Genomic DNA, 23,963 nt, shown 5'->3' with positions numbered 1-23,963 from the left:
AGGCTACCCACTCCAGGATTCTGACCTAGAGAATTCCATGGACAGGAGCCTGGTGGGCTACAGTCCATGAGGTTGCAAAGAGTTGGACACAACTCTGTGACTTTCACTTTCAAAAAATAAGAGAGAGAAATATATGATTACCATCCTTCGCAGAAATCTCTGTGAATATCCCCAATTATTTTCTTAGTATAAATGCCTACAGTTGCAAAGACTGAGACAAAGACATAACACTTTGTTTTGTAATTGCCTCTAAAGAAAGACAGCTGATGTCTTGAAGATCTCATCTTGCCCTCTTTGTCATGCCAGTATGCGACAAAGAGCCTGTCACATTGTCAGTGCATCGCACATACTTGATGGATAAATATTATAGTTGGTGAGAAAAAGAATTCCCCTGAGCTTGATCCTTTCCCCTTCCTCCTGTGAAAGAAAGTAAGAGTATCCTTCACCTCTCAGATGAAGGGAATAAGAAGAAAGCATTCTTCTAAGAGAGAACTGGTCACAAAGATGTAGGTTCCCAGCAAAGCTAGGTGACAAGCCCTGTTGCTGCTCAGCAAAGCCCTTAAGGGGCCCCGCCCCCAGCCCATATAAAGCCAGGGTGCAGTGGGGCGGCCGCAGCGGCTGGCACTCAGCCTCCAGAGCACCGGCACTGCCACTGGCCTTGGCACGCACTATGGCAAATGAAGTGCAAGTCCAGCTCTCCCCACTGAAAGGGGGGCGTCCTCCTGCAGGTAGGCTGCCCACCTGCCCTCTGCCCTGCAGGTAGCAAGGCCCCACTGCTGCTGCCTCTGCCCCGCTTCCATCAGTGCCTTCAACAGAGGTACCCCCATAGAGCCAAGACTCTGTCTCCCGTGTTAGTTTAACTTCCTGCAAACTGATTTCCTCTTCTGTCTTTGATCCTTTTAGGCTTATGTATAAAAACCCACCTGGGGACTTAACAGGCCCCGGTTTGGTTGAATTAAAGCCTAATGTTCTGTGAGAGGACAAGGGATTGGGCACTGGTAGAAAGGAACAGGTGGAGAGCTTGGACCCTCCCTCTCTGGCTGTAGGTTTGTAGTGACCCGTCCACACCCAGGAGGTGATTAACTGCTCATGGAAACCTTCCTCCCTAGAGGTTCCAGGGTGTAGACTCAGTTTCCCCAAGACGCTTATACATTATCTGACTTGGTGCCCAGGCAAACCAGCTTCTGCACAGAAGACAGCAATGCAGTTTCTCTCGCCCTCCTCAGGTGTGGGTTGGGCAGTGTTATCAGAAATGGCTTTTGTCTGTCACCAGGCTGAGGAGCACTTTTAAAAAAGGATACGAGCCTGGCAGGGGCTGATGGGAAAAGGTAGCTATCAAAGTATTTTGCCAAGGATCCACAGTTCTGTTTGTTGTTGTTGTTTTTTAAGTATGCTATTTATATCAATTCTCTGGAATATGAAAATTATTTTTATTGTACTTAACCATATGTTCATATAGGTTGGCTGAGGCACTCAGGCCTATTTTTAGCCAGTTTGATGTTCTTTCTACTGCCTTTCTCATTTTTTTCCTTGAGAATGATCTCACAAGCTTAACTGTTTTGTTCTTGCCTTTCTCCAAATAACAGAATTTATTTGTTGGCTTCATTCTTTGGCTCTTCTAAGGCCAGGTTATTTCAGTCATCTTTGCTGCAGAGGACAATGGCAGGTATAACCTTCACAAAGCATCAAAAGCTGACACAAGGCTCAGTGGCTTTCCAGTGGGCAGCCCAGGCAAAAAAGAGTCAGAATTTTTACACTAATTCTGAGTTTACACATCTTGGCATCCTGTCATGGTCTCTTGTGGCAGACTCCTGACGTTTTATATTTGTCATTGGATTTAGGAATAATTAACATTATCTACATTTAAAGTTAATGATGCTAACTAATAATTAAGAACTATCAATGTCAATTATTAGAAGTTTCTGAAAGTGAAAGAGAAGTCGCTCAGTCATGTCTGACTCTTTGCGACTATAGCCTACCAGGCTCCTCTGTGCATGGGATTTTCCAGGCAAGAATACTGGAGAGGGTTGCCATTTCCTTCTTCAGGAGATCTTCCTGACCCAGGGATTGAACCCGGGTCTCCTGTATTGTAGGCAGACGCTTTACCGTCTGAGCCACCAGGAAGTCCTACCAGGAAGGACTAACTTAGAAGTTTCTACCTAAGGACAAAAGAAGACATTTTCCTGCAGCTTCCATCCCAATCCTTCATAAACAGTTCAGCTAACGCCTGATTTGCTAAATGACATTTATACACAAAGAACACAGAGGTAAACTCAAGCAAATAAAAATGTGAATGAAACCACCAGGAGCTTTTTGTCCCCACTGCTAATGATTGCTAATTACTCTGTGTACATAGCACACCATGACGCCATCAAGCATGTCACAATGCCTCTGGCATGACAATTAATTATTATGAACTGTGACACTACAGATAAGAGGTCTGGGATAATTAGAATGGAGATGAAGGCAGACTTTTGCCTCCCCGCTGAGAACAAGGGAACAAGAAAGCCTCACACTCATCTTTCAGCTTGTCTACTACATAGTTTAACTCTGAATCAGATTGCTACCACACAAAATTTTATTTATAGAACAAAAACAATTCATTTCCAGAATTCCATTAAATTTCACCTGAGTTTTATAAGCAGTAGACAGGCCCCAGAAAGTAGGATGCAGACATGATAAGGTGGAAAGGTCTGACATGGCCTTTGGAACCAGTCAGTCCTAGATTTTAACACTGCTTCCCTTCCACATTGCTGAGCCTCAGTTTTCTTATCTCTAAAACAGGGGGTGTGTGTGCATGCATGCTCAGTTGTGTCTGATTCTTTGTGACCCCATGGACTGTCCATGGAAGGGGTAATAAATAACATTGATATTGTAAGGGTGTTATGACTATTAAAAGAGATAACCTATGTAAAGTACCCAGACATGAATGTTAATCCCTGTAAAGTACAGGCCTGGGAAAACACATAGCTGTCAGAAGAAATTATTTTCTTCCATGGCAAGGCCTCCTGATGTTTGAGGGAGGCATTAGGATCTACTGCAATCATCAGAACAGAAGGAAATTGCATTGGGAAAGAACCATGTGCTTGCCCCATCACAGCTAAAAATGAAACCACTCAAAAGTCAACCAGCTGTAACTCTTTCCCACCTACACAGCAAGTGTGTAGTGGTTTTTTCTTTCAAGTATGTTATATAATGTATGGCACCTCTGTGAGCCCTGCTTATTTATGTTGTGAAACAAGACTACATTAAACATGAGGTGGCCTGGGCGCTAGGAAGCTTAACTTTTGGTTTTCTGCTGTTTTGATTTACCTCACTTTCAGTTTTATAAGAACACCATCACATGAACAGCCTAAGCTGTGCGATGAGGAGGTAATCTAAGGAAGCTAAGGGCATACATATTGAACCAGAAAGAGCAACAGTTCTTGGGTTTTCTGTATCCCTCACACTTTTTCATTTGGCGTAAGGCAAACAAATCAGAGCCATCAAAGGGGCCACTACTGAACCCCCAAAAGAGAATCTGTTTACTGACTCATTCAAGAGAGAGGGAAGTTTAGGGAATGTATCCCCAGCATGCGTGACTGTTTAGTCACTAAGTTGTGTCTGACTCTTAGGACCCCATGGACTGTAGCCCACCAGCCTCCTCTATCCATGGGATCCTCCAGGCGTCTCTGTACAGGGGATTTCCCAGGCAAGAATGTTGGAATAGTTTGCCATTTCCTCCTCCAGGAAATCTTCCCAACCCAGGGATTGAACCCCAGTCTCCTGCACTGCAGACGATTCTTTACCATCTGAGCTACCAGGGAAGCCCCGTGTATCCCTTAGGATTAAACTAATGCAGAATATTGGGAAGAAATCATAGCTGCAGAAGGGCCAGTATGATTTTTTTTTAAAGCAAACACTAGAGGCTTAATTCTATCGACTCCAGCCTGCTCATGTCAACTTCTGGGAGTTGATCTGTGAGGTTTGACAGAGAGGTTGCGAGACCACTACCCCACACGGCACAGGGCAGGGGTTTGATGGCAAGAACAGCTGCTTTCCACTTAATCCTGTGTGCCTGGCACTCCACGGAGCCTTCTAGATATGAAATCAACCCTGCAGACCAATGATGTTCCCACCTCCCTGTTTCACAGAGGAACAAACTGAAAATTAGCAAGGTCAAGTCATATGCTCAGCACCACACAGCTGGAGAGCAGGGGTGCAGAGACGGACAGTCACATGGGCCCATGCCAAGTCCTCTCTTCTTGATTCACAAGCTATTCCTGATGAAGGTCCTTTGATGGATAGTTTATAATTTACCAAAAACTCAACTGTGAAAGCAAAGAAAGTATTTTGCACACATCTGACTTTTAAATTAAAATGTTCAAATGAAAGTTCTAAGTCACAAGGCAGAGTTTGCCCAAACCTTCATGGTGGTCATCTTTTTCACACACGTTCTCCACTGATTATCGAAGGAAAGAAGCTCAATTTTTCTTGGAGGTTTCTCTTTCTTTATCTTAACTATCCTCTACCAAACAAGATGCAAAATGCCTGGAAATCTTAACTGGAAAATTATTATATAGCATTCTAAACTCAAGGATCCACTTTTGAAAACTACAAAAATCCGTAAACTGCAAAAGTGACCACAAAAGTATAACACTTAGTCATAGACAGGAAATCAAAATTTTCTTTTCTCCACATCAATGTAGGTTTTCTAATGAAACTATTAAAAAAAAATCAGCTCTCTCTTACATTCTTTAAAAATCTCTAGTTCATTTTGCTTATTAAAAGGACCTGAAGTTTTGTATTTGAAAATATTTGTAGTCAAAGTCCTGTTAAAATAATGTTAAATCAGTTCATTTTGTACTTTGCCCAATTCTAGTTGGTTGTTCTACAAAGGTTCAAAAGGCAATATAGTCCCAAACATGGAATTACATAAATAATTACAAACTTAATTGACCTAATTTAGTTACAGTGAGACTTTGAGGTCTCATGAGTTAGACCAACTAGTTTAAACAAAACTGGCAAGAATCTGGTTGCAAATGTTTTTTAAAAATGGCTTGTTTAGGGAATTCCCTGGTGGTCCAGTGGTTAGAACTCTGAGCTTTCACTGCTGAGGTTATGGGTTCAATTCCTGGTTGGGGAACTAAGTTCCAACAAGCCACACAGCTCAACCAATAAGAAAATGAACAAAAATAAGAAGCAATAACAGGTAAAAAAAAAAAAAATGGCTTGTCTAGATCCAGGGAGATCCAGGAGATAAGTGTCAACAGTAGTCCCTGCAAAATTTGGAAGATGACCCTCCCACAAGGTTCCATCTGGTTCAATCACCCCAGTGTAGTGAGAGCCTTACTCTGTATCTCAGTGTAGCCATCTATCCTGTGGAGGGATCCTCCTCTGCTTTTTCTCCTGTACATTGCTGACCAAGTGAGATTACTTATCAGAACAAGTTTGGTACAAGCACTATCCTCTGAAAATCCAAGGTGTGGTTGACTTACGCTTCCTAAATCACTCGGAGCCCACAGCCCTGGATAAATTCAAAGACTCCTGGATGAAAGTAAAAATCTTGTGAGAAGAATTTTTTCAAAGTTGGGTATAGCTGCTTGGCAAATGGTGTTAGTTACTGCTGTACAATGAAATGAAACAGCCATATGAATACATGTCTCCCCTCCCTCTTGGGTCTCCCTCCCTGCCCCGCCCCACCCCACCCTCACCCCTCCAGGCCATCACAGGGCACCAAGCTGAGCTCCCTGCGCTAAGCAGTAGGTTCCCACTGTCTGTTTCACACGTGCCAGTGCACACATATCAACATCGATTTCCCAATTCGTCCCCTCTCCCCCAGCCACGTCCAAACATCTGTTCCTTACGTTTGTGTCTCTCTTCCTGCTCTACAGAGAGGTTCCTATGTACCATTTTTCTCGATTCCTTATATATGCATTAATATACAATATTTGTTTTTCTCTTTCTGACTTCACTCTCTGTGACAAACTCTAGGGTCTGTCATGAGAGGATTTTTAATTTCCCCTCAAATGTCTCAGTTTTATTATTCTGAAGAATGAAGAGCTCCCATGTTTGCATTCTCTTTACATTTTTTTTCTTTTTTTTTTTTTTTTGGCATTTGCTTTTCTAAGTGCACTGTATTCTTTCGAAAGGGAGGGAGCATGATAGATTTTCTTTTGTAGGTAGATGGGAATAGTTAGAATCACCTTAAAGATATTACAATAAAAACCATCTAGTAAGCTTCTACTGAATTCCCCAAAATCCTTCTAAAATATTCATGGCAGACACACTTCTTTTTAGCACACTGTGGGGCCAGAGAACATACTATTGTACTATGCAGTCTACTTCACTTTGAATAAAACAGTTATATGCAGCCAGGCTCTGCCTTTCAGGAACTTTTGCTCTTTGGTTTTCATTTTCTCCTCTGGACTTCCCTGGTGGTTCAGACGGTAAAAGCATCTGCCTACAATGCGGGAGACGCGAGTTCGATCCCTGGGTTGGGAAGATCCCCTGGAGAAGGAAATGGCAACCCACTCCAGTATTCTTGCCTGGAAAATCCCATGGACAGAGGAGCCTGGCAGGCTACAGTCCATGGGGTCGCAAAGAGTCGGACACGACTGAGCAACTTCACTTCACTTCTGGATAAACAAATGTAAATAATAATAGCTACTAATTATTAAGTGCCTCCCATGTACCAGGTGCTTTTGTTACCTCTATTTTCTAGGACAACTCACACAGTCAGTATTATTCCCTTTTGAAGGATGCAGAAACTGTGCCACAGAGGAGTTTAAGTGTCTTGCCCAAGGTCACAGAGCTCAGGCAGGGTAGAGCTCTCTGGCCCTAATAACATTTCCTCACCAGGAAACCAGGCCTCCTCCGTAAGACAGCCTCTAAAACCCTTGAAAATGACACCATAAGTTTCCCTTGTATCTCTGCTTCCTCAGAAGTGATCTTTCCAGTGACATGGCTTCTTCTCCTCTCTGGTCACTCTCCTCTGGACATTCTCTAGACTGTCCATGTCCTTTCAAATGAGCAGCACAGACCCCAACATTCCAAAGTTCTTCTCACTTTAAACTAGTGCTCATTTTATCTATAACAAGTGTGCTTCTGTAGTTGGCAATAATAATCAGTGGAAAAAAACATGTAAAAACCATTACATCCGAGAAAACAAAAGGAATACTAATAGGAAAGTAATTACAACATTCCATGTTTAAAAAGCATTTGTCATAAGAAGAATGAAAGATACTACTGAAGGCTACTGAAGACCCAAGCTCTCGGTTTGGAGCTATTGTGATTTGATTCCTCTTGGTAGAAGAGACAGCGGTGCTGTGAACGACACCCTTCATACAGAGGCATACTCTCCTCAAGCAGTCTCCGGAAAAGGGCACCCCTCAGTTTATTTCATCTCTATTTCCCATGACTATTCAAAAGATGTTTCCACATCATTTCCATTTCTGTTGCTGATTATTTTGTATGCTGTATGTGTGTGTGTGTGTGAATTTAAAGCAGAGCCTGGTGGCTCAGATGGTACAGAATCCACCTCAGTGCAGGATACCCAGATTCAATCCCTGGCTTGGGAAGATTCCCCTGGAGGAGGGAATGACAACCCACCCCAGTGTTCTTGCCACGGACAGAGGAGCCTGGTGGACTACACAGTCCATCGAGTTGCAAAGAGTTGGACACAACTGAGTGACTAACACACACACATGTGTGTGTGTAAACACAGGACTTTTTTTCTCCTGAACTATATCTAGTATTATAAAAGTATAGTGATATGCTTTTATTATCAATAAAAAAAACTTGGTTATTCAAAATGACCAAGAAGAGTTTATTCCATGAACACAAGAATGGTTTGATAGTAAAATATTCATTAATATATACTTATAAAATTTTTTACCTATTAACATAATTAACCACATTAAGGAGAAAAACCATATGATCATATACATGAATTACAAAAGGGCATCTAGTCAAATTCAACATGTGTTTGTAATTTTTTAAGCCAATGAAACAGTAATTGAAGGATATTTTCTTAATATGATAAAAAAATGTATTTGAATAGGTATATATATTACAAATAAGTGTTTGTGTGTATATCCAACTAAATACACATTATACTTAATGGGAAAACACTAAAAGCAATCCCTTGAAAAATTAGGATGACAAAGATGTCCATCATGACCACTATTTAATATTATTCTAGATGAAGTAATATTATATTATTTGCAGATTATATAATTTTTAACCTGGAAAATAGAAGGGAATCAACAAAAATACTATAAACAATAAGAGGTTTCAATAAGATATGGATATAAGATCAATGATATTAATATAAGAACAACAATCTGTGAGAGCCATAATGGAAGAATAGACCCTCTTTACAATTGCAACAACAACAGCAAAGCGAAAATGCTTCGGGAATAAACATAATAATAAGTGTGTAAGATTTATGTGAACACGTTACTGAGGGACGCAAGAGAGGATGTAAAAAATGGAAAAGCATACCATGTTCTTGAAAAGAGAGCAACCAGGATAAGAAGATGTGAATTTTCCCTTTAAAAATAATCTAAGGGCTTCCCAATGGTTCAGTGGTAAAGAAGCCGCCTGTCAATGCAGGAGACACGACTTTGATCCCTGATCCAGGAAGCTCCCACATGCCATGGCGCTAAGTCAGCCCACGCACCACAACTATTGAGCCTCTGCTCTAGAGCAAGTGCTCCACAACAATGAGAAGCCTGCCCACCGCAGTCAAAGAGTAGCCCCCTCTTGCCACAACTAGAGAAAAGCCCACACAGCAAGGAAGACCCAGCGCAGCCAAAAATAAGTAAATAAGATTGTTTTTTAATCTATAAATCTAAAGCAAGACCATTAAAAGTCTACCAGCAGGATATTTTTGGTGGGAATTGACAAACTGATTCAAAAGTTCATATGGAAAAATAAATAAGAATAGCTAATAAAATTCTGCAAAGTAAATACAGCCAAGAAAGACTATCAATTAAAATGTAAAGCTACAATCATTAAAATAAAGTTGTAACAGCATATAAACAGAGATTAATGGAACAGAAGTCCAACAGGACAAAAAGGCCAAAAACTTAAACAGTCTTTAAAAAGAAAATACAACTGCCTTCTGAAACACAGAAATAAGCTCAACTTTTAATAAAATATAAGAAATGCAAATTACCTTTCTTTTTCTTATTGGTTGACGAAACCAAATATTTTCTAGTTCACATTGTTGCTTGAGGTATAGGGAAACAAACAATCACTGTCATTGTAGCTAGTGACATTGTAAACTAGTGCAACTTCTGTGAAGGATAATTTGACGAGATTGAACAAAATTACAAATGCACATACTCTTAAAAATTAACAAGATCACTTCTAGGAATTTATCCCATGGATATCCTTGCACTTGTGCAAAATTATGTACATGAAAAGGATATTCATTACAGCATTGTTTTTGATAGTAACAGAGACATCTAAAATGTCCATCATTTGAAAAATGGTTAAGTACACATAGAATGTCCATATAATGAAATTTTAAAGCAGATGTTAAAAAAAAAAAGACACTCTTTTTACATATATCATCTGTGTATATATTATACACACACACAGATAGGGAACTTACTCCAAAGTGCATGACTGAATGAAAAATATAAATGAACAAGATGTAGAACAATGTATGCTGCCATTAAAATATATAGGTATGTGTATAGAATGTCTATGGATGAATACATAGGAAACTTGTTAACATTAGCAGTATTTAGGGAGGTGAACTGGAGACCTAAAAATAATCGTAGAAGAGACCTTTCCATGATTTTTGAATTATGTGCTTTATGAATGTATATTACATAGTCAAAAAAGTAATAATGTTAAAAGAAAAATGAAGTCAATTCACGAGGGCATTGAAAAAGAGAAGAGGTTTTCCTATTTTTCGCTTTATTGAAGCCAGTTTTAGAAAATTGCCAATCTAACATTTCCATAAAAAGAATTAACAGGCTCAAACAAATCAATGTCCATTTAGCTTTTTATCATTTGAGCTTGTCAGATTTCAAATGTGCAAATTTCCTGGGAACAGAAAAAAGTATTTGCTTTGACTTGCAATATGAAATGGGTTGTTCCTTTTCAAGTTGATTTCATCTGACATTGTTAAACACTTGAGTTGCTGTTAGGTCATCTGTAGCCTAATTAACACTAATTGATCTCTTGAACGGCAGGATTATTAATGCATTTTAATTGCTCATTAGAACATCTGAGCTCCTCCAACATCGGAAGTTTGAGGTCTGGGAAGCAAGGTGGGTATCTAGTGGGATCAGAAGCATCTCTCTTGAATTAAGTGCCTGTTATCACTGCATGCCCTGACTTTTGGCTCATTTCTCCAATCTAGCTTTTGAAAGCTTTGGTTGGATTAAAAAATTTGCAAGCCTTGCACTTTAATCTTGTGGGAAAACAGGAGGGTCACACTGTAATTGTCAGCTGCTATCATGAAGAATGTAATTGGTTTGATAATAAGAAAAAATGTTTTTCAGTGAAATGCCTAAGGGAGTGCATTGTTATCTCCTCCCAAATCGAAGGTAGAAACACCACTGCTTTTTTTAGCCTTAGTTCCCCCTCTGTGAACACAAACAAGTAAAAACCTCAGCCCTTCTCTCCTTGCCACTTTGTTTGATTGAAATTTTTTTTTCTTCTGTAACATTATCTCGAGGTACTTTTTTTTTATTATGTTGTTTTAGCTAAAAGTTCAGCTCTTCAAAAAATTCTGAAATTCTTCAAATGTCAATTCATACTTTGAATAATAAAACCAACTTTCTCTTGCTGCCCTAACCACAACTCCTGTGCTGATGATTCTTTATTTATAGTAAAAGCTGGAGGAAAGCGAATTTCCAAAAAACAGGAAATTGGCATCTTGGAGAGACACACCAAGAAAACAGGGCTAGAAAAAACAAGGTAGGAGACTGCTTCATTTCTTTTCCTTTTTCATCTCGAGTTTTAGACAACTCTACAGCCAGAAGTCAGAGACTTTGCTGTATCTTAGGGCAAACCAAGCCTCCCCAGGCACTTGCTAACCAGAGTTAGAGGCAGCGGGTGGGGTGGGGTGGGGTGGGGTAGGTGATGGGGGTCAAGATGGGAGGGGAAAGGAGTGGGGGGAGGTAACCACCCTCTGGAGACTCGCTCTGCCCAACCTCCTCCTCTCTGCAGATAGCTTAACTGCCTGCTATTAAAAAAACACAGTCCTGAATGCATCAGAACTGGACTCAACATCTCTGTGTCTTATTTTCACCTTAGCCTTTAAAGTACTACTGTCTCTAAGCTGGCCTTGTTTTTGTAATACGCTTTCTGCTGAAGCAAATCTCCTGAATTAAAAATAAATGCTTTCTTGTTTGTTTGTTTCAAATTCCTCACTCAATTATTTAGAAAATAATGGCCACTATATTTGGCACAGCCGAAAGGCATTTGGATACTGAGGTTGTTTTCTTCCTGAATTCCTTCCCGGGTAACCTTGACACGCTGCGGTTTTCTCAGAGCTAAGCAGAGAGCCATGGGCTGGATCTCTGTACAAATGGCCCAGTCCCTCTATGCCTTGGGGAAGGAAAATAGTGCCTTCAAAAAGAAGTAAGCATATGAAACTAGCTCCTCCAAACAGGGGCATTTCAGAGACTACTAATTTCAGGATAATTTCCGTAGGTGAGTTCACGAGTGATTCAAAAGGAGTGAATTAGAAGATTCTCAGATATGTCCTTAACAGTTAAAATGGTAACAGTCTCAGAAAGAACATGTGGAAGGAAGTAGGCTATGGAATTTCTCAGATTTTTTTTTCCATATGAAATTACTTTTTAGATCACGTTAAAAATTTTCTTCTCGATTTCTGGAAAGAATTTTGTTTTTTGAGGATTTTTCTACTTTAAAATGAAATGCTCTATCTCATACATAAAGAATTCATACAATTCAGTAGCCAAAAAGCAAACACACCAGTTTTAAAATGAACAGAAGATTTGAGTAGACATTTTCCTGAAGAAGAATCAGATAACTAACAGGTACATGAAAAGATGGTCAACACTATTAACTGTCAGGGAGAAGATGCAAATCAAAACTACAATGAAATATCACCGTACATCTGTCAGAATGGCTATTACCATAAAGTCAAAAAAGGACAAACTGTGGCAAGGTAATGAAGAAAAGGGAACATTTGTGCATTCTTAGTTTCTAACATAACCACCATGGAAAGCAGTATGGAGTTTCTTCAAAAATTAAAACTAGAACTGCCATATGATCCAGCTATTCTGCTTCTGACTATTTACCTAAGGAAAATGGGAACACTAACTTGAAAAGATATGCGCACTCCCACATTTATTGCAGCATTATTATAGTAGCCAAGATATGGAAGAAACCCAAGTGTCCATTAATGGATGAATGGATTTTAAAAAATGTGATACCTACATACATATACATATGTGCACACCCACACACCCACACACAGGAATATTTTTCAGCCATATAAAAGAAGGAAATCCTACCACTTGTAACAATATGAATGGACCTGGAAGGCATTATACTAAATGACATAAGTCAAACAGAGAAAGACAATTAACATGTGATCTATCTTGTATGAGAAATCTAAGAAGAAAAAAAACCAGGACAACAGCAACAAAAATCTCAAGCTCTTAGATACAGAGAGCAGATTAGTAGTTGTAAAAGCCGGGGGTGGGGCGGGGGTGGGTGGTGACGGGTAGAAAATGGGTGAAGGGGATCATCAGGTACAAACTTGCAGTTATAAAATAAATAAGCCATGTGGATGCAATGTACAGCATAGTGACTATGGTTAATGATTTTGCTGTTGTTTAGTCGCTCAGTCGTGTCCGACTCTTTGTGACCCCGTGGACTGCAGCACACCAGACTTGCCTGTCCTTTACCATCTCCCACCATGACCCCTCCATCCTGGGTGGCCCTATGTGGCATGGCTCAATGTTTCATTGAATTAGACAAGGATAGTTAGTGATACTATATTGAGTATTTGTAGGTTACTAAGAGAATAAACCTTAAAGCTTCTCATTATAAGAAAAAATATTTAACTATATATGGTGAGAAATATTAACTAGACTTATTATGATCATTTTGTAGTATATACAATATTAAATAATTATGTTGTACACCTGAAACTAATGTAATCTTATGTCAATGATAGCTCAATTTTTTTAAATTTACCCCTTTGACATTGAGTGTTTGTTTCTTCTGAATCAGAAAATAATCACCACATAGTGAAAGCAAAGCTCCGAGGGAGAGTCACATATTACTTATCTCCTGACCCAGCATCTAGGACAGCTCCTAGATTAGACAAAGTACTCTGTAAATGACATTAGACTGTCATTGAATGGTCAGCTGGTTAACTTTGAAAGCCTATGCTGATGTTAAAATCTGACTCAAGCATAAGCTCTGTTTAGTGTGACACTCGTTATCATGCCTAGGCCAGGGACTCAGGAACTAAAGAGTTATAACTTGAAAATGACCTTCTAGTTGGCAGCCAGTGGACAAGTCATTCATTTCTCTGTACCTCAGCAAAAGGGACTTACTGTTCATCCAAACATCAAGTGAACTTTATGAGAAGGAGTTGCCTAGAGAATTATAAAGTGGTGATTGGAACCCTGTTTAAAAATGCAATTGTTTTCTAATAGTCATTAAAAGATGAGAATTGGACTACTGCAGAATATAAACAGCTAGAAATAGCTCTCTTGCACTGTTTACCGGGGATAGATATAGGTATGTGCGACTCGAATCTTATAGAATTGGGAGGCCATTTTAAGGAAAAACAGTGTAAAATTATACACATGAGATGGGCAGGGCCCCTCCTCAAGCCTTGGAAGGAGACTGCACAATGAGACCCTGGAGCTTTCCCAGCTTCCCCATGAAGTCACCTCTGTTCTTCATATTGGTCTCATGTTTGCATGGACACGATGGCTTCCTTTTCATGGACAAATATCTCTCCTTATATATTCTAGGAAAACAGCTTTTGAAAAATATAGAAAATAAATTCCTAAGCATCATCAAATTTATTTTCCTTTCCTAATAACTTCTACTAACCAACACACACACACACACAAAATAGGCCAAGAACAGAGTTCCTTCAAGAAATTACACTGGAAGCTCATCCCTCGTTGAAACTCTGCTACAAAATAACTTGGCCTGAGAAAAGAAGTCAGACAAAGAAGAGTACCTGCTATGTGGTGCATTTTACGATGTACAAACAAAGTCAAAACTAACATATGGAGCTGTAAGGCAGGGTAGTGATTATCCTTAGGAGCAGCTAGTTCGACTAGTGGTACAAGTCTGTAAATATTCGCCAACCTGTATGTGCACTTTTCTGCATGTATACTCTACTTTGAAGAAAATTTTTTAAATATTAATAAACATTATTATAACTAAAATTAGAATAACTCGGCCTGCAAAGCTTGTAGTTCATGGTCACACAGAGCAGGGCTTTGTGTTTTTTTTTTTTTAATCTTCCAGAAGTAGCCAAGCAGCATGAACGCTTAAAGACCAAGTAGAAAACCGTCTATACAAATCATTTAGCTTCTTAAGTGGGAAAGTTGCTGTTTCTATATGAGGTTTCTTTTCATTTTCACAGTGCCATTGCAAATGTTGCCAAAATACAGACGATGGATGCCCTGAATGACACGCTGGAGAAGGTGAGCCATGGGTGAGGCAGATCACGTGATACCCCCAGCCAGTTTTCACCTCGCTGATCATGCTCCATGGGTGAATGAGTTGATGACTGGAATTTTTTTCCAACTCAGAGGTTTGATGTCCCTGTGAAAGAATCTGCTTTCAGTTCAAGGAACACAGAGTAGTTTTGATGGGAAAAGCTGATGCTCCCGAATTCCTAGTGTCTATTTAAGAAATCATTTCAAAAATAAGATAGGAAATTAAGCAAGAATCATGATGCCAAATTGGCAGAACTTTACATTGCCATCCACTTAATTCTTGGAGACCTTGGCGTGTTGCTCTAAATAAGGCAAACTGTGTACTGGGAATTCAGCCCTTTTTGACCTTCCTCCGCACCACTGCTTTCCCATACGGAAATGTTTGATTTGAGGCCAGGATGGGTGGAGGGTTGCCCAGTTTAAGACTGGAGGAAGGCTGGGCACTGGCTGGCTTTATCTAATAAAGTCTATTTATAAAGGTGGTTGACAATTACTATTTTTATTTCTGTATCTTGAATTCTTTCTAAGTAGCTCAGGAAACTCAGAAGATTCTTCCTGAATAGACAGTGGTTTAATTTTGGGTTCAATAGTTTGTTTTTAAATGTTGTAAGTGATCCAAGTGAGGATCCTTATTCTACTCCTAGGGAGCGGGTGGATGCACTGAATTCAGGCATTGAAGAACCACTATTTCTGTTACCCCAACATATATTGAAGGTACAGGACTGGGTGTCCTTTGTAGAAGGAAGACTTGCTGTTATTGCCAACACCAGGGGTCTGAAATATTAATAGATTAGAATGGAAATTGTGCGGCTAAACTTCTGGGACCTCTCTTTGGTACTGGCTTCTCCTCTTACTGTCTCTGAGGCCTTGACCAAGTTATTGATCTTGCACCTCTGATTCGTCATTTGTGAGATGAGGATAAGGAAGAGATGGTTGTTGTGTGGCATCAATGAGATTCACACACAGGAATCTCTTAGAACAGTGCCTGACACAGAGAAACCTGTCTGCACTCTCTGCTCTGATTAGTAGCATCAGTTTTATGACAGTGAAATGGACAGTTATGTCTGAAGCCCATGAGGCAGGTGGTAGCACCAGATAAGATCTTGATGTTAGACCATAGCTACAGAGCCTTCTCACATGGGGGGTGTGGTTCTCCCACCAGGTAGATCAGAGGGCGGGTCATAAGTGACTCTTTGCTTTCTGATTTTAGAAGAAGGGCAGGGATGGATGGGATGCCTCTTGCATTCTCTGGCTCCTGCTCTCTAAACACCTCATCCTCAGGGGCAAGAGATGTCCACAGCACCTGGAACTGAGTGGAATAGATACATTCCTCTAAAATATGTTAACCCAAAATAAAGTGTTTAAAGAGAGTGGTCAGTAAAGGTCAATTATGCTGTACTTTAGGTATGATGCTGGAGTCTTCACTGTTTTTTAATAGACATGTGTATATGTCTATGGCATAAAGGACTCTTTCCCTGCCAGTTAAAAATAACACTGCTGTATTTCAAAGATAAAATAATCAAATAACAACAGCAATAAGTTATATTTTGAAATCATAAGAAAACACAGAGATGGTGTGCTGTTACAAATATTTTTAACAGTAACAATGTGTTTTAAAAACCCTTTAATACTTAGCTCAATGTGTACTGGTGTGGGACTGTGTACATTACTGATTACAACAGTTTCTGGCATCAGATATCAGGTACCTGGGTCCTATGCTGGCTCTGTCAGCTGTGTGTCTTTAGTCAGGGTGCTTCACTTTTCTGTGCTTTTATTTCCTTATCTATAAATAGGAATGTGATTCACAGTATCCACTTCACAGAGATGTGAAAAGAAAATGAGGTTATATAACTTGTGCAAAGGCCTCAGTACAGTGCCAGATGCACTTAGCCCTCGGGACGGGTTAGCTTCTATTCCCCGGGGGAGATGTCCTCTAGAGCATCACTTGGAATCCAGGCAAAGGATAAGAGACCAGTAATAGAGTCCCAAGATTACCCTAAGTCACTGTATTGAATATGGAGGTTGGTGGGATCCACGTGTTCCCACAGCTAAGAAAAATTTTCCCTAAATCCATAATTCTACCTGAAGTTTAATAGGATTTCATAATATAGGTCAACCTGAAGTGGAAAGAACAATGCCTTTTAAAAAACAGATCTGCTGAGATCAGTGGTTGCCAGAGAGTAGAAGGAGGAGTTGACCACAAAGTGGCAGGAAGGAATTTGAAGAGTGATGGAAGGGTTCTGTATCTTGATTGTGGTGGTGGTCACAGACTGTATGCACTTGAGAAAATCCACAGAACTGAACGCTGAAGAGGGCATATATTTTACTGTAGATAAATTATTCTGTATTTTTTTAATGTAAAAATTGTATGATTATTAATAAACAGCCTAATACAAAAAAAGACATAAAATACAGAGATGTGGATTTCTGCTAATAAATTTTCATCTGCATTATGATGACTCCCCCAACAATACGTATTGTCATGAAGATCTAACCATATATAATTGGCCAGAAGAAACACTGTAGCAGTAATGAGGGTCATAGACTCTGCATTAATTAGCATTCATTCATGCCCTCAGCTAGAATTGTATCTAGTTACTAGAACCCATGTTAATTCTCATGCCAGTTTAAGAACTTAAGAGTCCAAAACAGTGAGAGTTACAACCCTACTCACAGGATCTCATCAACAATTCAACCATGGCAGGAAATTTCTGTCCATGTACTATTCATGTCTGTATACCCTTTTAAAACCAACCTAGGTTTAAGATTTGGGAGACTGGAAAACAATTCCCCAAAGGTTGGAATTGTACAAATCTAAGTGGAAAGTAGGGCTTTCCTGGTGGCTCAGTGGTAAAGAACCCACCTGCCAATGCAGGAGACGTGGGTTCAAATCCCTGAGTCAGGAAGATCCCCTGGAGAAGGAAGTGGCAACCCACTCCAGTATTCTTGCCTGGAAAATCCCATGGTCAGAGGACTCTGGAAGGCAACAGTCTATGGGGTCTCAAGAGTCAGATACGCCTTAGTGACTAAACAATAACAAAGTGGAAAGCAACCTAAAATTCTCTCTTCCACTCTTTCACCCACTCATCCCCACACAGACCTCATGACCAGCTACCTTCCTCCTACTCTTCCTTCCTCTCTTGTCAGTCCTTCCTCCCTGTTTCTGCCATAAATAATGAAAGAATTCATGTTGCCCAGTGATGGGCCATTCAACGTGTTTATTCCTGCACAAGACGGGTTATATAAGCTCTCCAAGCTAAAAATCTGGGAGATCTGGTCTTAGACCAAGTTCCACCTACTTCCTAGAGGTTTTTGACCTTTTAGAAGCCACATAGCTCCTCTGAGATTTATGATTGCTCATTTACTTAATTATTTTAAGGCAAAGAGTAAGAGAGAGTGGTATTGCCAAATATGTTAATTCTCTGAATAGTCATGGAAGTAAGTTTGGCAATAGTTGTGAAGCTTCTCCTAACAGAAAAGTATCCAGTTAAGCCATTAGTAATGGGGTTGGGTTATAGTGTGGATGTGGGTGTAATGTTGAAGCCTGGTTAAATTGGGGCCACTTTTCAAGCTGCCAGCTGTGTCAACAAGGCCCATAGTGAGATGTATGTGAAATGGGATCCTGGGGAAGAGGAAGCCATCAAAAGCATCTGCAAATCTAAGAAGGTTTCTCTTTTTCTGTGGATTAACATCACCATAGGAGAATCCTTGAATTTCATCGACTGAATGTTTTGTTTTAAGCACTTTGCATAATGGGGTGTAGAAATCTAAGTGCCAACTTTCAAGTTGGAAGTTAACACCGTGGAAAGATGAATGGAAGAGCTGCCAGTCTGCTAATACCACCTGACTTCAGGCTCTAAAACAAAACCTGCCACTGAGTTTCTCGCTTCTAGAATTTCTTTCACAGCTCTAATCATAAAGACTTTTTAATATACTTCTTTGACTTTTTCTCTGAAGTGAAAAATACAGGTTCTGAGGTCATAACTACCCAAGAGGAAGGTACATTCTCAATGTGAAAGTTTCTATTGATCTGCTTTTCAAGTCCAATATTTTGCCCCTTATGGGATGGAGTTGCAGCCAGGCAGAATCCTTACACACATACTAGCCTTGAATTCTTTCTCCTATGGAGTTACCCTAGTTTCTTTTACCTTAATGAGTCAGACAAACACCTTTCATTCTACAAATCCTATCATTTTACAAAGACTAATAATGAAAAATCCAAAACAACCCCAAAGTTAAGATGCCAGACTAAAGCTCAGCTGTTTGTAGTTTGGAAAGCTATTCCTACTTATTTCTAGTTAAGACTTGAATACAAAAATGTTCCTATCTCCATTGATATAAAATCTACAACAAAGAATTAGGGCATTTAAGGGTTGATTACTTACCATTTCATCAGTTCTGAAGGTAGACCCTTTATAGGCTCTCTACCCACAATCCCTAAGTCTTTCTACTTTAGAGTGCCCCTGATTGAGGGGGTGAAGAATTTGAGAAAAAGAACTCAACTCTCTTGTTGTATTTTCATGCATTGCTATAAAGCCCTGACCCTCCCAAACTTGTACATCCCTAATTTAATAATCATGAGCGGCTCCTCTCAGGTTATTATCCTTGGCAGAATTATTTCCACTATATTCTCAGTCCTATTGATTTTTCCCCCCTGAAATTTACCAGGCCAGTTCACAGATGGCCAACAGCCCGCAGGAGCAGTCTCCCATTCATTCTGACCTGTGTCTTTCCTCTTTGGAGAAGCCATTGAGCAGAACTCTTAGAACCTCAGTTAAATATCTTAGTTAAAAGGTAACCCCTAACCCTTGTGCATTACCAGTGGGAATGTAAAATGGTAGAGCCACTATGGAAAATAATATGGTAGTATCTCAAAAAATTAAATATAAAATTACCATGTGATCTAATAATTTCACTTCTCAATATATACTCTAAAGAACTGGAAGTAGAAATTTGAAGAGAAATTTGTGCAACAGTGTTCATAGCAGCATTATTCACAATAACCAAAAGGTGGAAGCCACCCATGTGTCCATTAACCTATAAATGGATAAACAAAATGTGGTCTATAGACATAAAATGGAATATTATTCAACCTTTAAAAGAAAAGAAATTCTGACACTACAACATGGATAAACCTTGAAGACATTACGCTAAATGAAATAAACCAGACACAGAAGAACAAGTATTGCATACTAAGTCACTTCAGTCGTATCCGGCTCTTTGAGACCCCATGGACTGTAGCCCACCAGGCTCCTCTGTGGGATTCTTCAGGCAAGAATACCAGAGTGAATTGCCATGCCTTCTTCCAGGGGATCTTCCCACCTCAGAGATATTGCATGATTCCACGCACATGAGATACTTGTGGTAGTCAAATTCATGGAGATAGAAGTTAGAACAATGGTTGCCAGAGGCTGGAGGAGGAAATAATGAGGAATTATTCTTTAATGGGTACAAAATTTCAGTTTGGCATGATGGATAAGTTCTGGAAATGGATGGTAGTGATGTCCATGTTAGCACAAGTTCGTGTACCCGACACACAGTGAGTTCAAACACACCAAAACATCAGAGTTTGGAGCAGAGAGAGGTTTATTTCAAGGCCATGCAAGGAGACAAGTGACTCATGCCCTAAAAAAGCCCTGAGCTCCCCAAGGGTTTTGGCAAAGCATTTTTAAAAGCCAGGTTTGGGGGTGGAATCTCAAGGTATTGATAAGTTCTGCACAGTTCTCTGGTTGGCCAATGGTGAGGTAACAAGGTGATATCACAATGTTAACATTATCACTCCTTAAACTCCAGGGAGCCTGGGGCTATGTACTCATGGTCATCAAGTAGTTAACAAGTCTTCCATTTGGTAGAGGGGTTTTCACATCTGTAAAATACCTCAGGAAATGTGCATCAAATACTATTATCTAGGGTACTTCAGAGAGGAGCTAAAGCAGAGGATATGGGGGAAGGCCTGTCATGGGAAGACCCCATAGGGTCATGCTATAGTTATAGTTGCATATATAGTTATGCAACAATGTGAGTGTACTTAAAGCTGTACTTAAAATGGATGAAACGATAAATTTTATGTTATATGCATTTTATCACAATGTTTTAAATTACAAAAGAAATGTAGCCCCTGAACTGTGGAGATAACCCTGGAAATGATTAAATAATGATTTAGTGCCAAATTAAGTAATAGGTGTGTTATTGCACACTGTTCTCCTCTCCCCTTTCCTTTTACACCTCCACCCATCATCACTCTTGACACCTTAAGAACAATAATCCACACGGTGGCTTTCTCTCTTCTGTCTCAACTTGTCATCTTGCTCCATCTCACCTTGGCTAATTGCCCAGACTTCTGTTATATTCGAACTACTTGTTCATTTCCTTTCTTACCCTCCTTTACCTTACATTTGACTTTAAGTAACTTCCCAAGTACTCCATCTTCCTACCTATAATCTCTTGAATGTGATTTAGAGCTAACCTGAAATTATCCATCTGTTTTAGTTGACACTAAAGACACCTAATCTGAAAGAAAACTACTGAAGTCAGTGACTTCTTAAGTTTCCTTTTGGTTCTAACCTTAAAAGGAAAACAAAACAAAACATTCTGCTCTTACCACACTATAAAATGTATGTCATGGGGCCCAATGTTAATTAATCTGACCCTCCAAAATTACCAGCTCTTTTTTAGGTTCTAAAGCAATATTTATAACCAATACCTCAATTATGTTTCTTCCTTTCTACTAGAATGTCAGCATAGACCATCCTTGGGTTTAATTATTATATAACTTGTAGCTTCTCATTGTAAACAACACTTTGAGCAAAACAAAGGCAAAGTAAAGAAAAAGACTAGGAATTGCCCATAATTCAATCCCTCAGAGATAAACAGTGTTAACACTTCAGTGTATATTCTTCCAGTGTGTTTAATTTTTTAAGACCAAGAAGAAAGAGCTTTCTGGAGTCAAATTTCACATGAAAGGGAGTGCTGTGTGCCCAGGGACATTTAAGAAGACATGTAAGGCACTTATGTTTCCCTGGCTGAGAAGAGCCCAAACAAGCCATAAACAATGTGATGTTTGGGGTCATGAACAGTTTATCTCCCCTTTTATTTGACTTGAGTGTCAAGGCAAGGGCATCTAAGTTCAATAGAAATAAATTAAATTCCTAGTCAGCTGAGACATCCCTTCCTTGCTGGCTGAGAAAGGTGTCCTTAGGTTGCTTTATATTGAGTCAGTGGGCTGGAAAACCAACAAGTGGAATGGGCCCAACAGGCCACTGAGTCCAAATTCTCCTTCTAGGAAAACTGTCTGAAATTGTCCCAGCATTGGGCATCCTTTATGATCTCATGCTGCCCTTGATGTGAATTCCATAAGGTCTCTTTGTCCCATATGAACTTCCTCTTATTGCCAAAGTCTCAAGTCTGTGTTAGTTTAGGCTCAGTTCAGTTCAGTCGCTCAGTCGTGAGACTCTTTGTGACCCCATGAACCACAGCACGCCAGGCCTCCCTGTCCATCACCAACTCCCGGAGTCCACCCAAACCCATGTCCATTGAGTCAGTGATGCCATCTAACCATCTCATCCTCTGTCGTCCCCTTCTCCTCCTGCCCTCAATCTTTCCCAGCATCAGGATCTTTTCCAATGAGTCAACTCTTTGCATCAGGTGGCCAAAGTATTGGAGTTTCAGCTTCAACATCAGTCCTTCCAATGAACACCCAGGACTGATCTCCTTTAGGATGGACTGGTTGGGTCTCCTTGCAGTACAAGGGACTCTCGAGAGTCTTCTCCAACATCACAGTTCAAAAGCATCAATTCTTCGGCACTCAGCTTTCTTTATAGTCCAACTCTCACATCCATACATGACCACTGGAAAAACCATAGCCTTGACCAGATGGACCTTTGTTGGCAAAGTAATGTCTCTGCTTTTTAATATGCTGTCTAGGTTGGTCATAACCTTCCTTCTAAAGAGTAAGCGTCTTTTAATTTCATGGCTGCAGTCACCATCTGCAGTGATTTTGGAGCCCAGAAAAATAAAGTCAGCCACTGTTTCCCCATCTATTTGCCATGAAGTGATAGGACATGATCTTAGTTTTCTGAATGTTGAGCTTTAAGGCTCATATCCTCACAAATGTCTTCGGAGGGATGACTAGTGAGCTAATAAGTCACTCCTCAGCTTTCTCTTTACCGTGATGGCTAGGTTGAACCACACAAAATGGCCAGTATTTGGCCATTTTTTACCTACAAAAATAGAAATTTCACACGTTTCAATCTAAAAAATAATAACCCTAAGTTTCCCTAACTTCCTTCAGAGGCTCTTTATTTCTGACCTTTTGACATCTGAGGGGTTCCTTCTCCCCACCCCAAGCCCTCTCCAATGTGCCATAGCCTTCTTAGCATATTGTGTTCCATATATGCATAGTGGTGCCAGAGTAACTGCTAATATTGGAGAACTGATGAAGATACAGTTAACCATTTCTATCTTTTAAAGTATCACTTCAAAACATATATATAGATGTACATATCTATATTATTTATATATTATATATAATATATTTTACAGTCAAAAAAATTAAAAACATACTAGGGAAGGAAAACCCAGGTTAACACATATACTCATGGGTATAGAGCTAGAGATGGTATGGAAAAGAGGTTATATCAAAGAAGTAAACAAAACTGTGAAATTCCTCTGACCAGCTGTTGGCTTTCTACTACTTTAATACTTTATGACCCAAAAGATCCAATATGCTTATTTTTTTTTCTTTCCTTCTCACCTCTAGCTCAGCCATAAATTTCCAGCAGTAGTGCACATGGCACATCAAAAACCCAGACCTGCTCTGGAGAAGGTCACTCCACTGAAAAGGATCTACATTATTCAGCAGCCTCGAAAATGTTAAGCTGGGACGTAAAACACAGCCGTCTAGCCAACTGCCTCAAATGTCTGAGAGCTTAGCAAAAAGGACCACACTTTTCCTAGGCCTAGTGTACTTGCTTGATAAATAAAACAGCTTTTATATCTTCTTTTGTGACTTCAGATAATAAAACATTCAAAATTGCAAATCCAATGCATTCTTGGAGCCCATTCTGGTCCTAGTTAGCATCCTATTGATGCTTACTACGTGTGTAATTTTGTTGAATAAGTGGAGAAGATAGAATGCTGGACTGTTCCACTCCACCTCCGTGGATGAGCTCTTTTCTTCTTGATGCTGACCCTGAGTGGTTCCACCCACAGCACGTTCTCCTTGAGGGCAAAGGTTAGAGAGAAGTGCCCTGAGCTTTGCAAGGCCAACATTCTGTGATTCTTTTGATACATTTG

The 23,963-nt window shown here is 39.8% G+C and overlaps 1 protein-coding gene across 3 annotated transcripts; it reads left to right on the top strand.

Moving 5' to 3' along the window:
* The first annotated feature begins 589 nt into the window (after positions 1-589).
* DAPL1 (death associated protein like 1) lies at positions 590-23,712 on the top strand. Of its 3 annotated transcripts, none has more exons than XM_043894904.1 (5): positions 600-728; positions 10,221-10,268; positions 10,833-10,920; positions 14,594-14,654; positions 23,428-23,712. In XM_043894904.1, the coding sequence occupies exons 1-5, from the start codon at positions 671-673 to the stop codon at positions 23,542-23,544; spliced, it is 372 nt and encodes a 123-aa protein (XP_043750839.1). In that variant the 5' UTR covers positions 600-670; the 3' UTR covers positions 23,545-23,712. The 3 variants fall into 3 exon arrangements, with proteins under 3 accessions (XP_043750840.1, XP_043750839.1, XP_043750838.1); XM_043894903.1 differs by having other exon boundaries at positions 613-728; positions 10,191-10,268; XM_043894905.1 differs by lacking the exon at positions 10,221-10,268 and having other exon boundaries at positions 590-728.
* The last annotated feature ends 251 nt before the right edge of the window (positions 23,713-23,963 follow it).

Source organism: Cervus elaphus, chromosome 33, assembly GCF_910594005.1.
Source record: "Cervus elaphus chromosome 33, mCerEla1.1, whole genome shotgun sequence".
In the NCBI taxonomy this organism is placed as follows: Eukaryota; Metazoa; Chordata; class Mammalia; order Artiodactyla; family Cervidae; genus Cervus; species Cervus elaphus.
The sequence above is the reverse complement of the archived record's forward strand: the minus strand, read 5'-3'. Positions and strand labels throughout refer to the sequence as shown.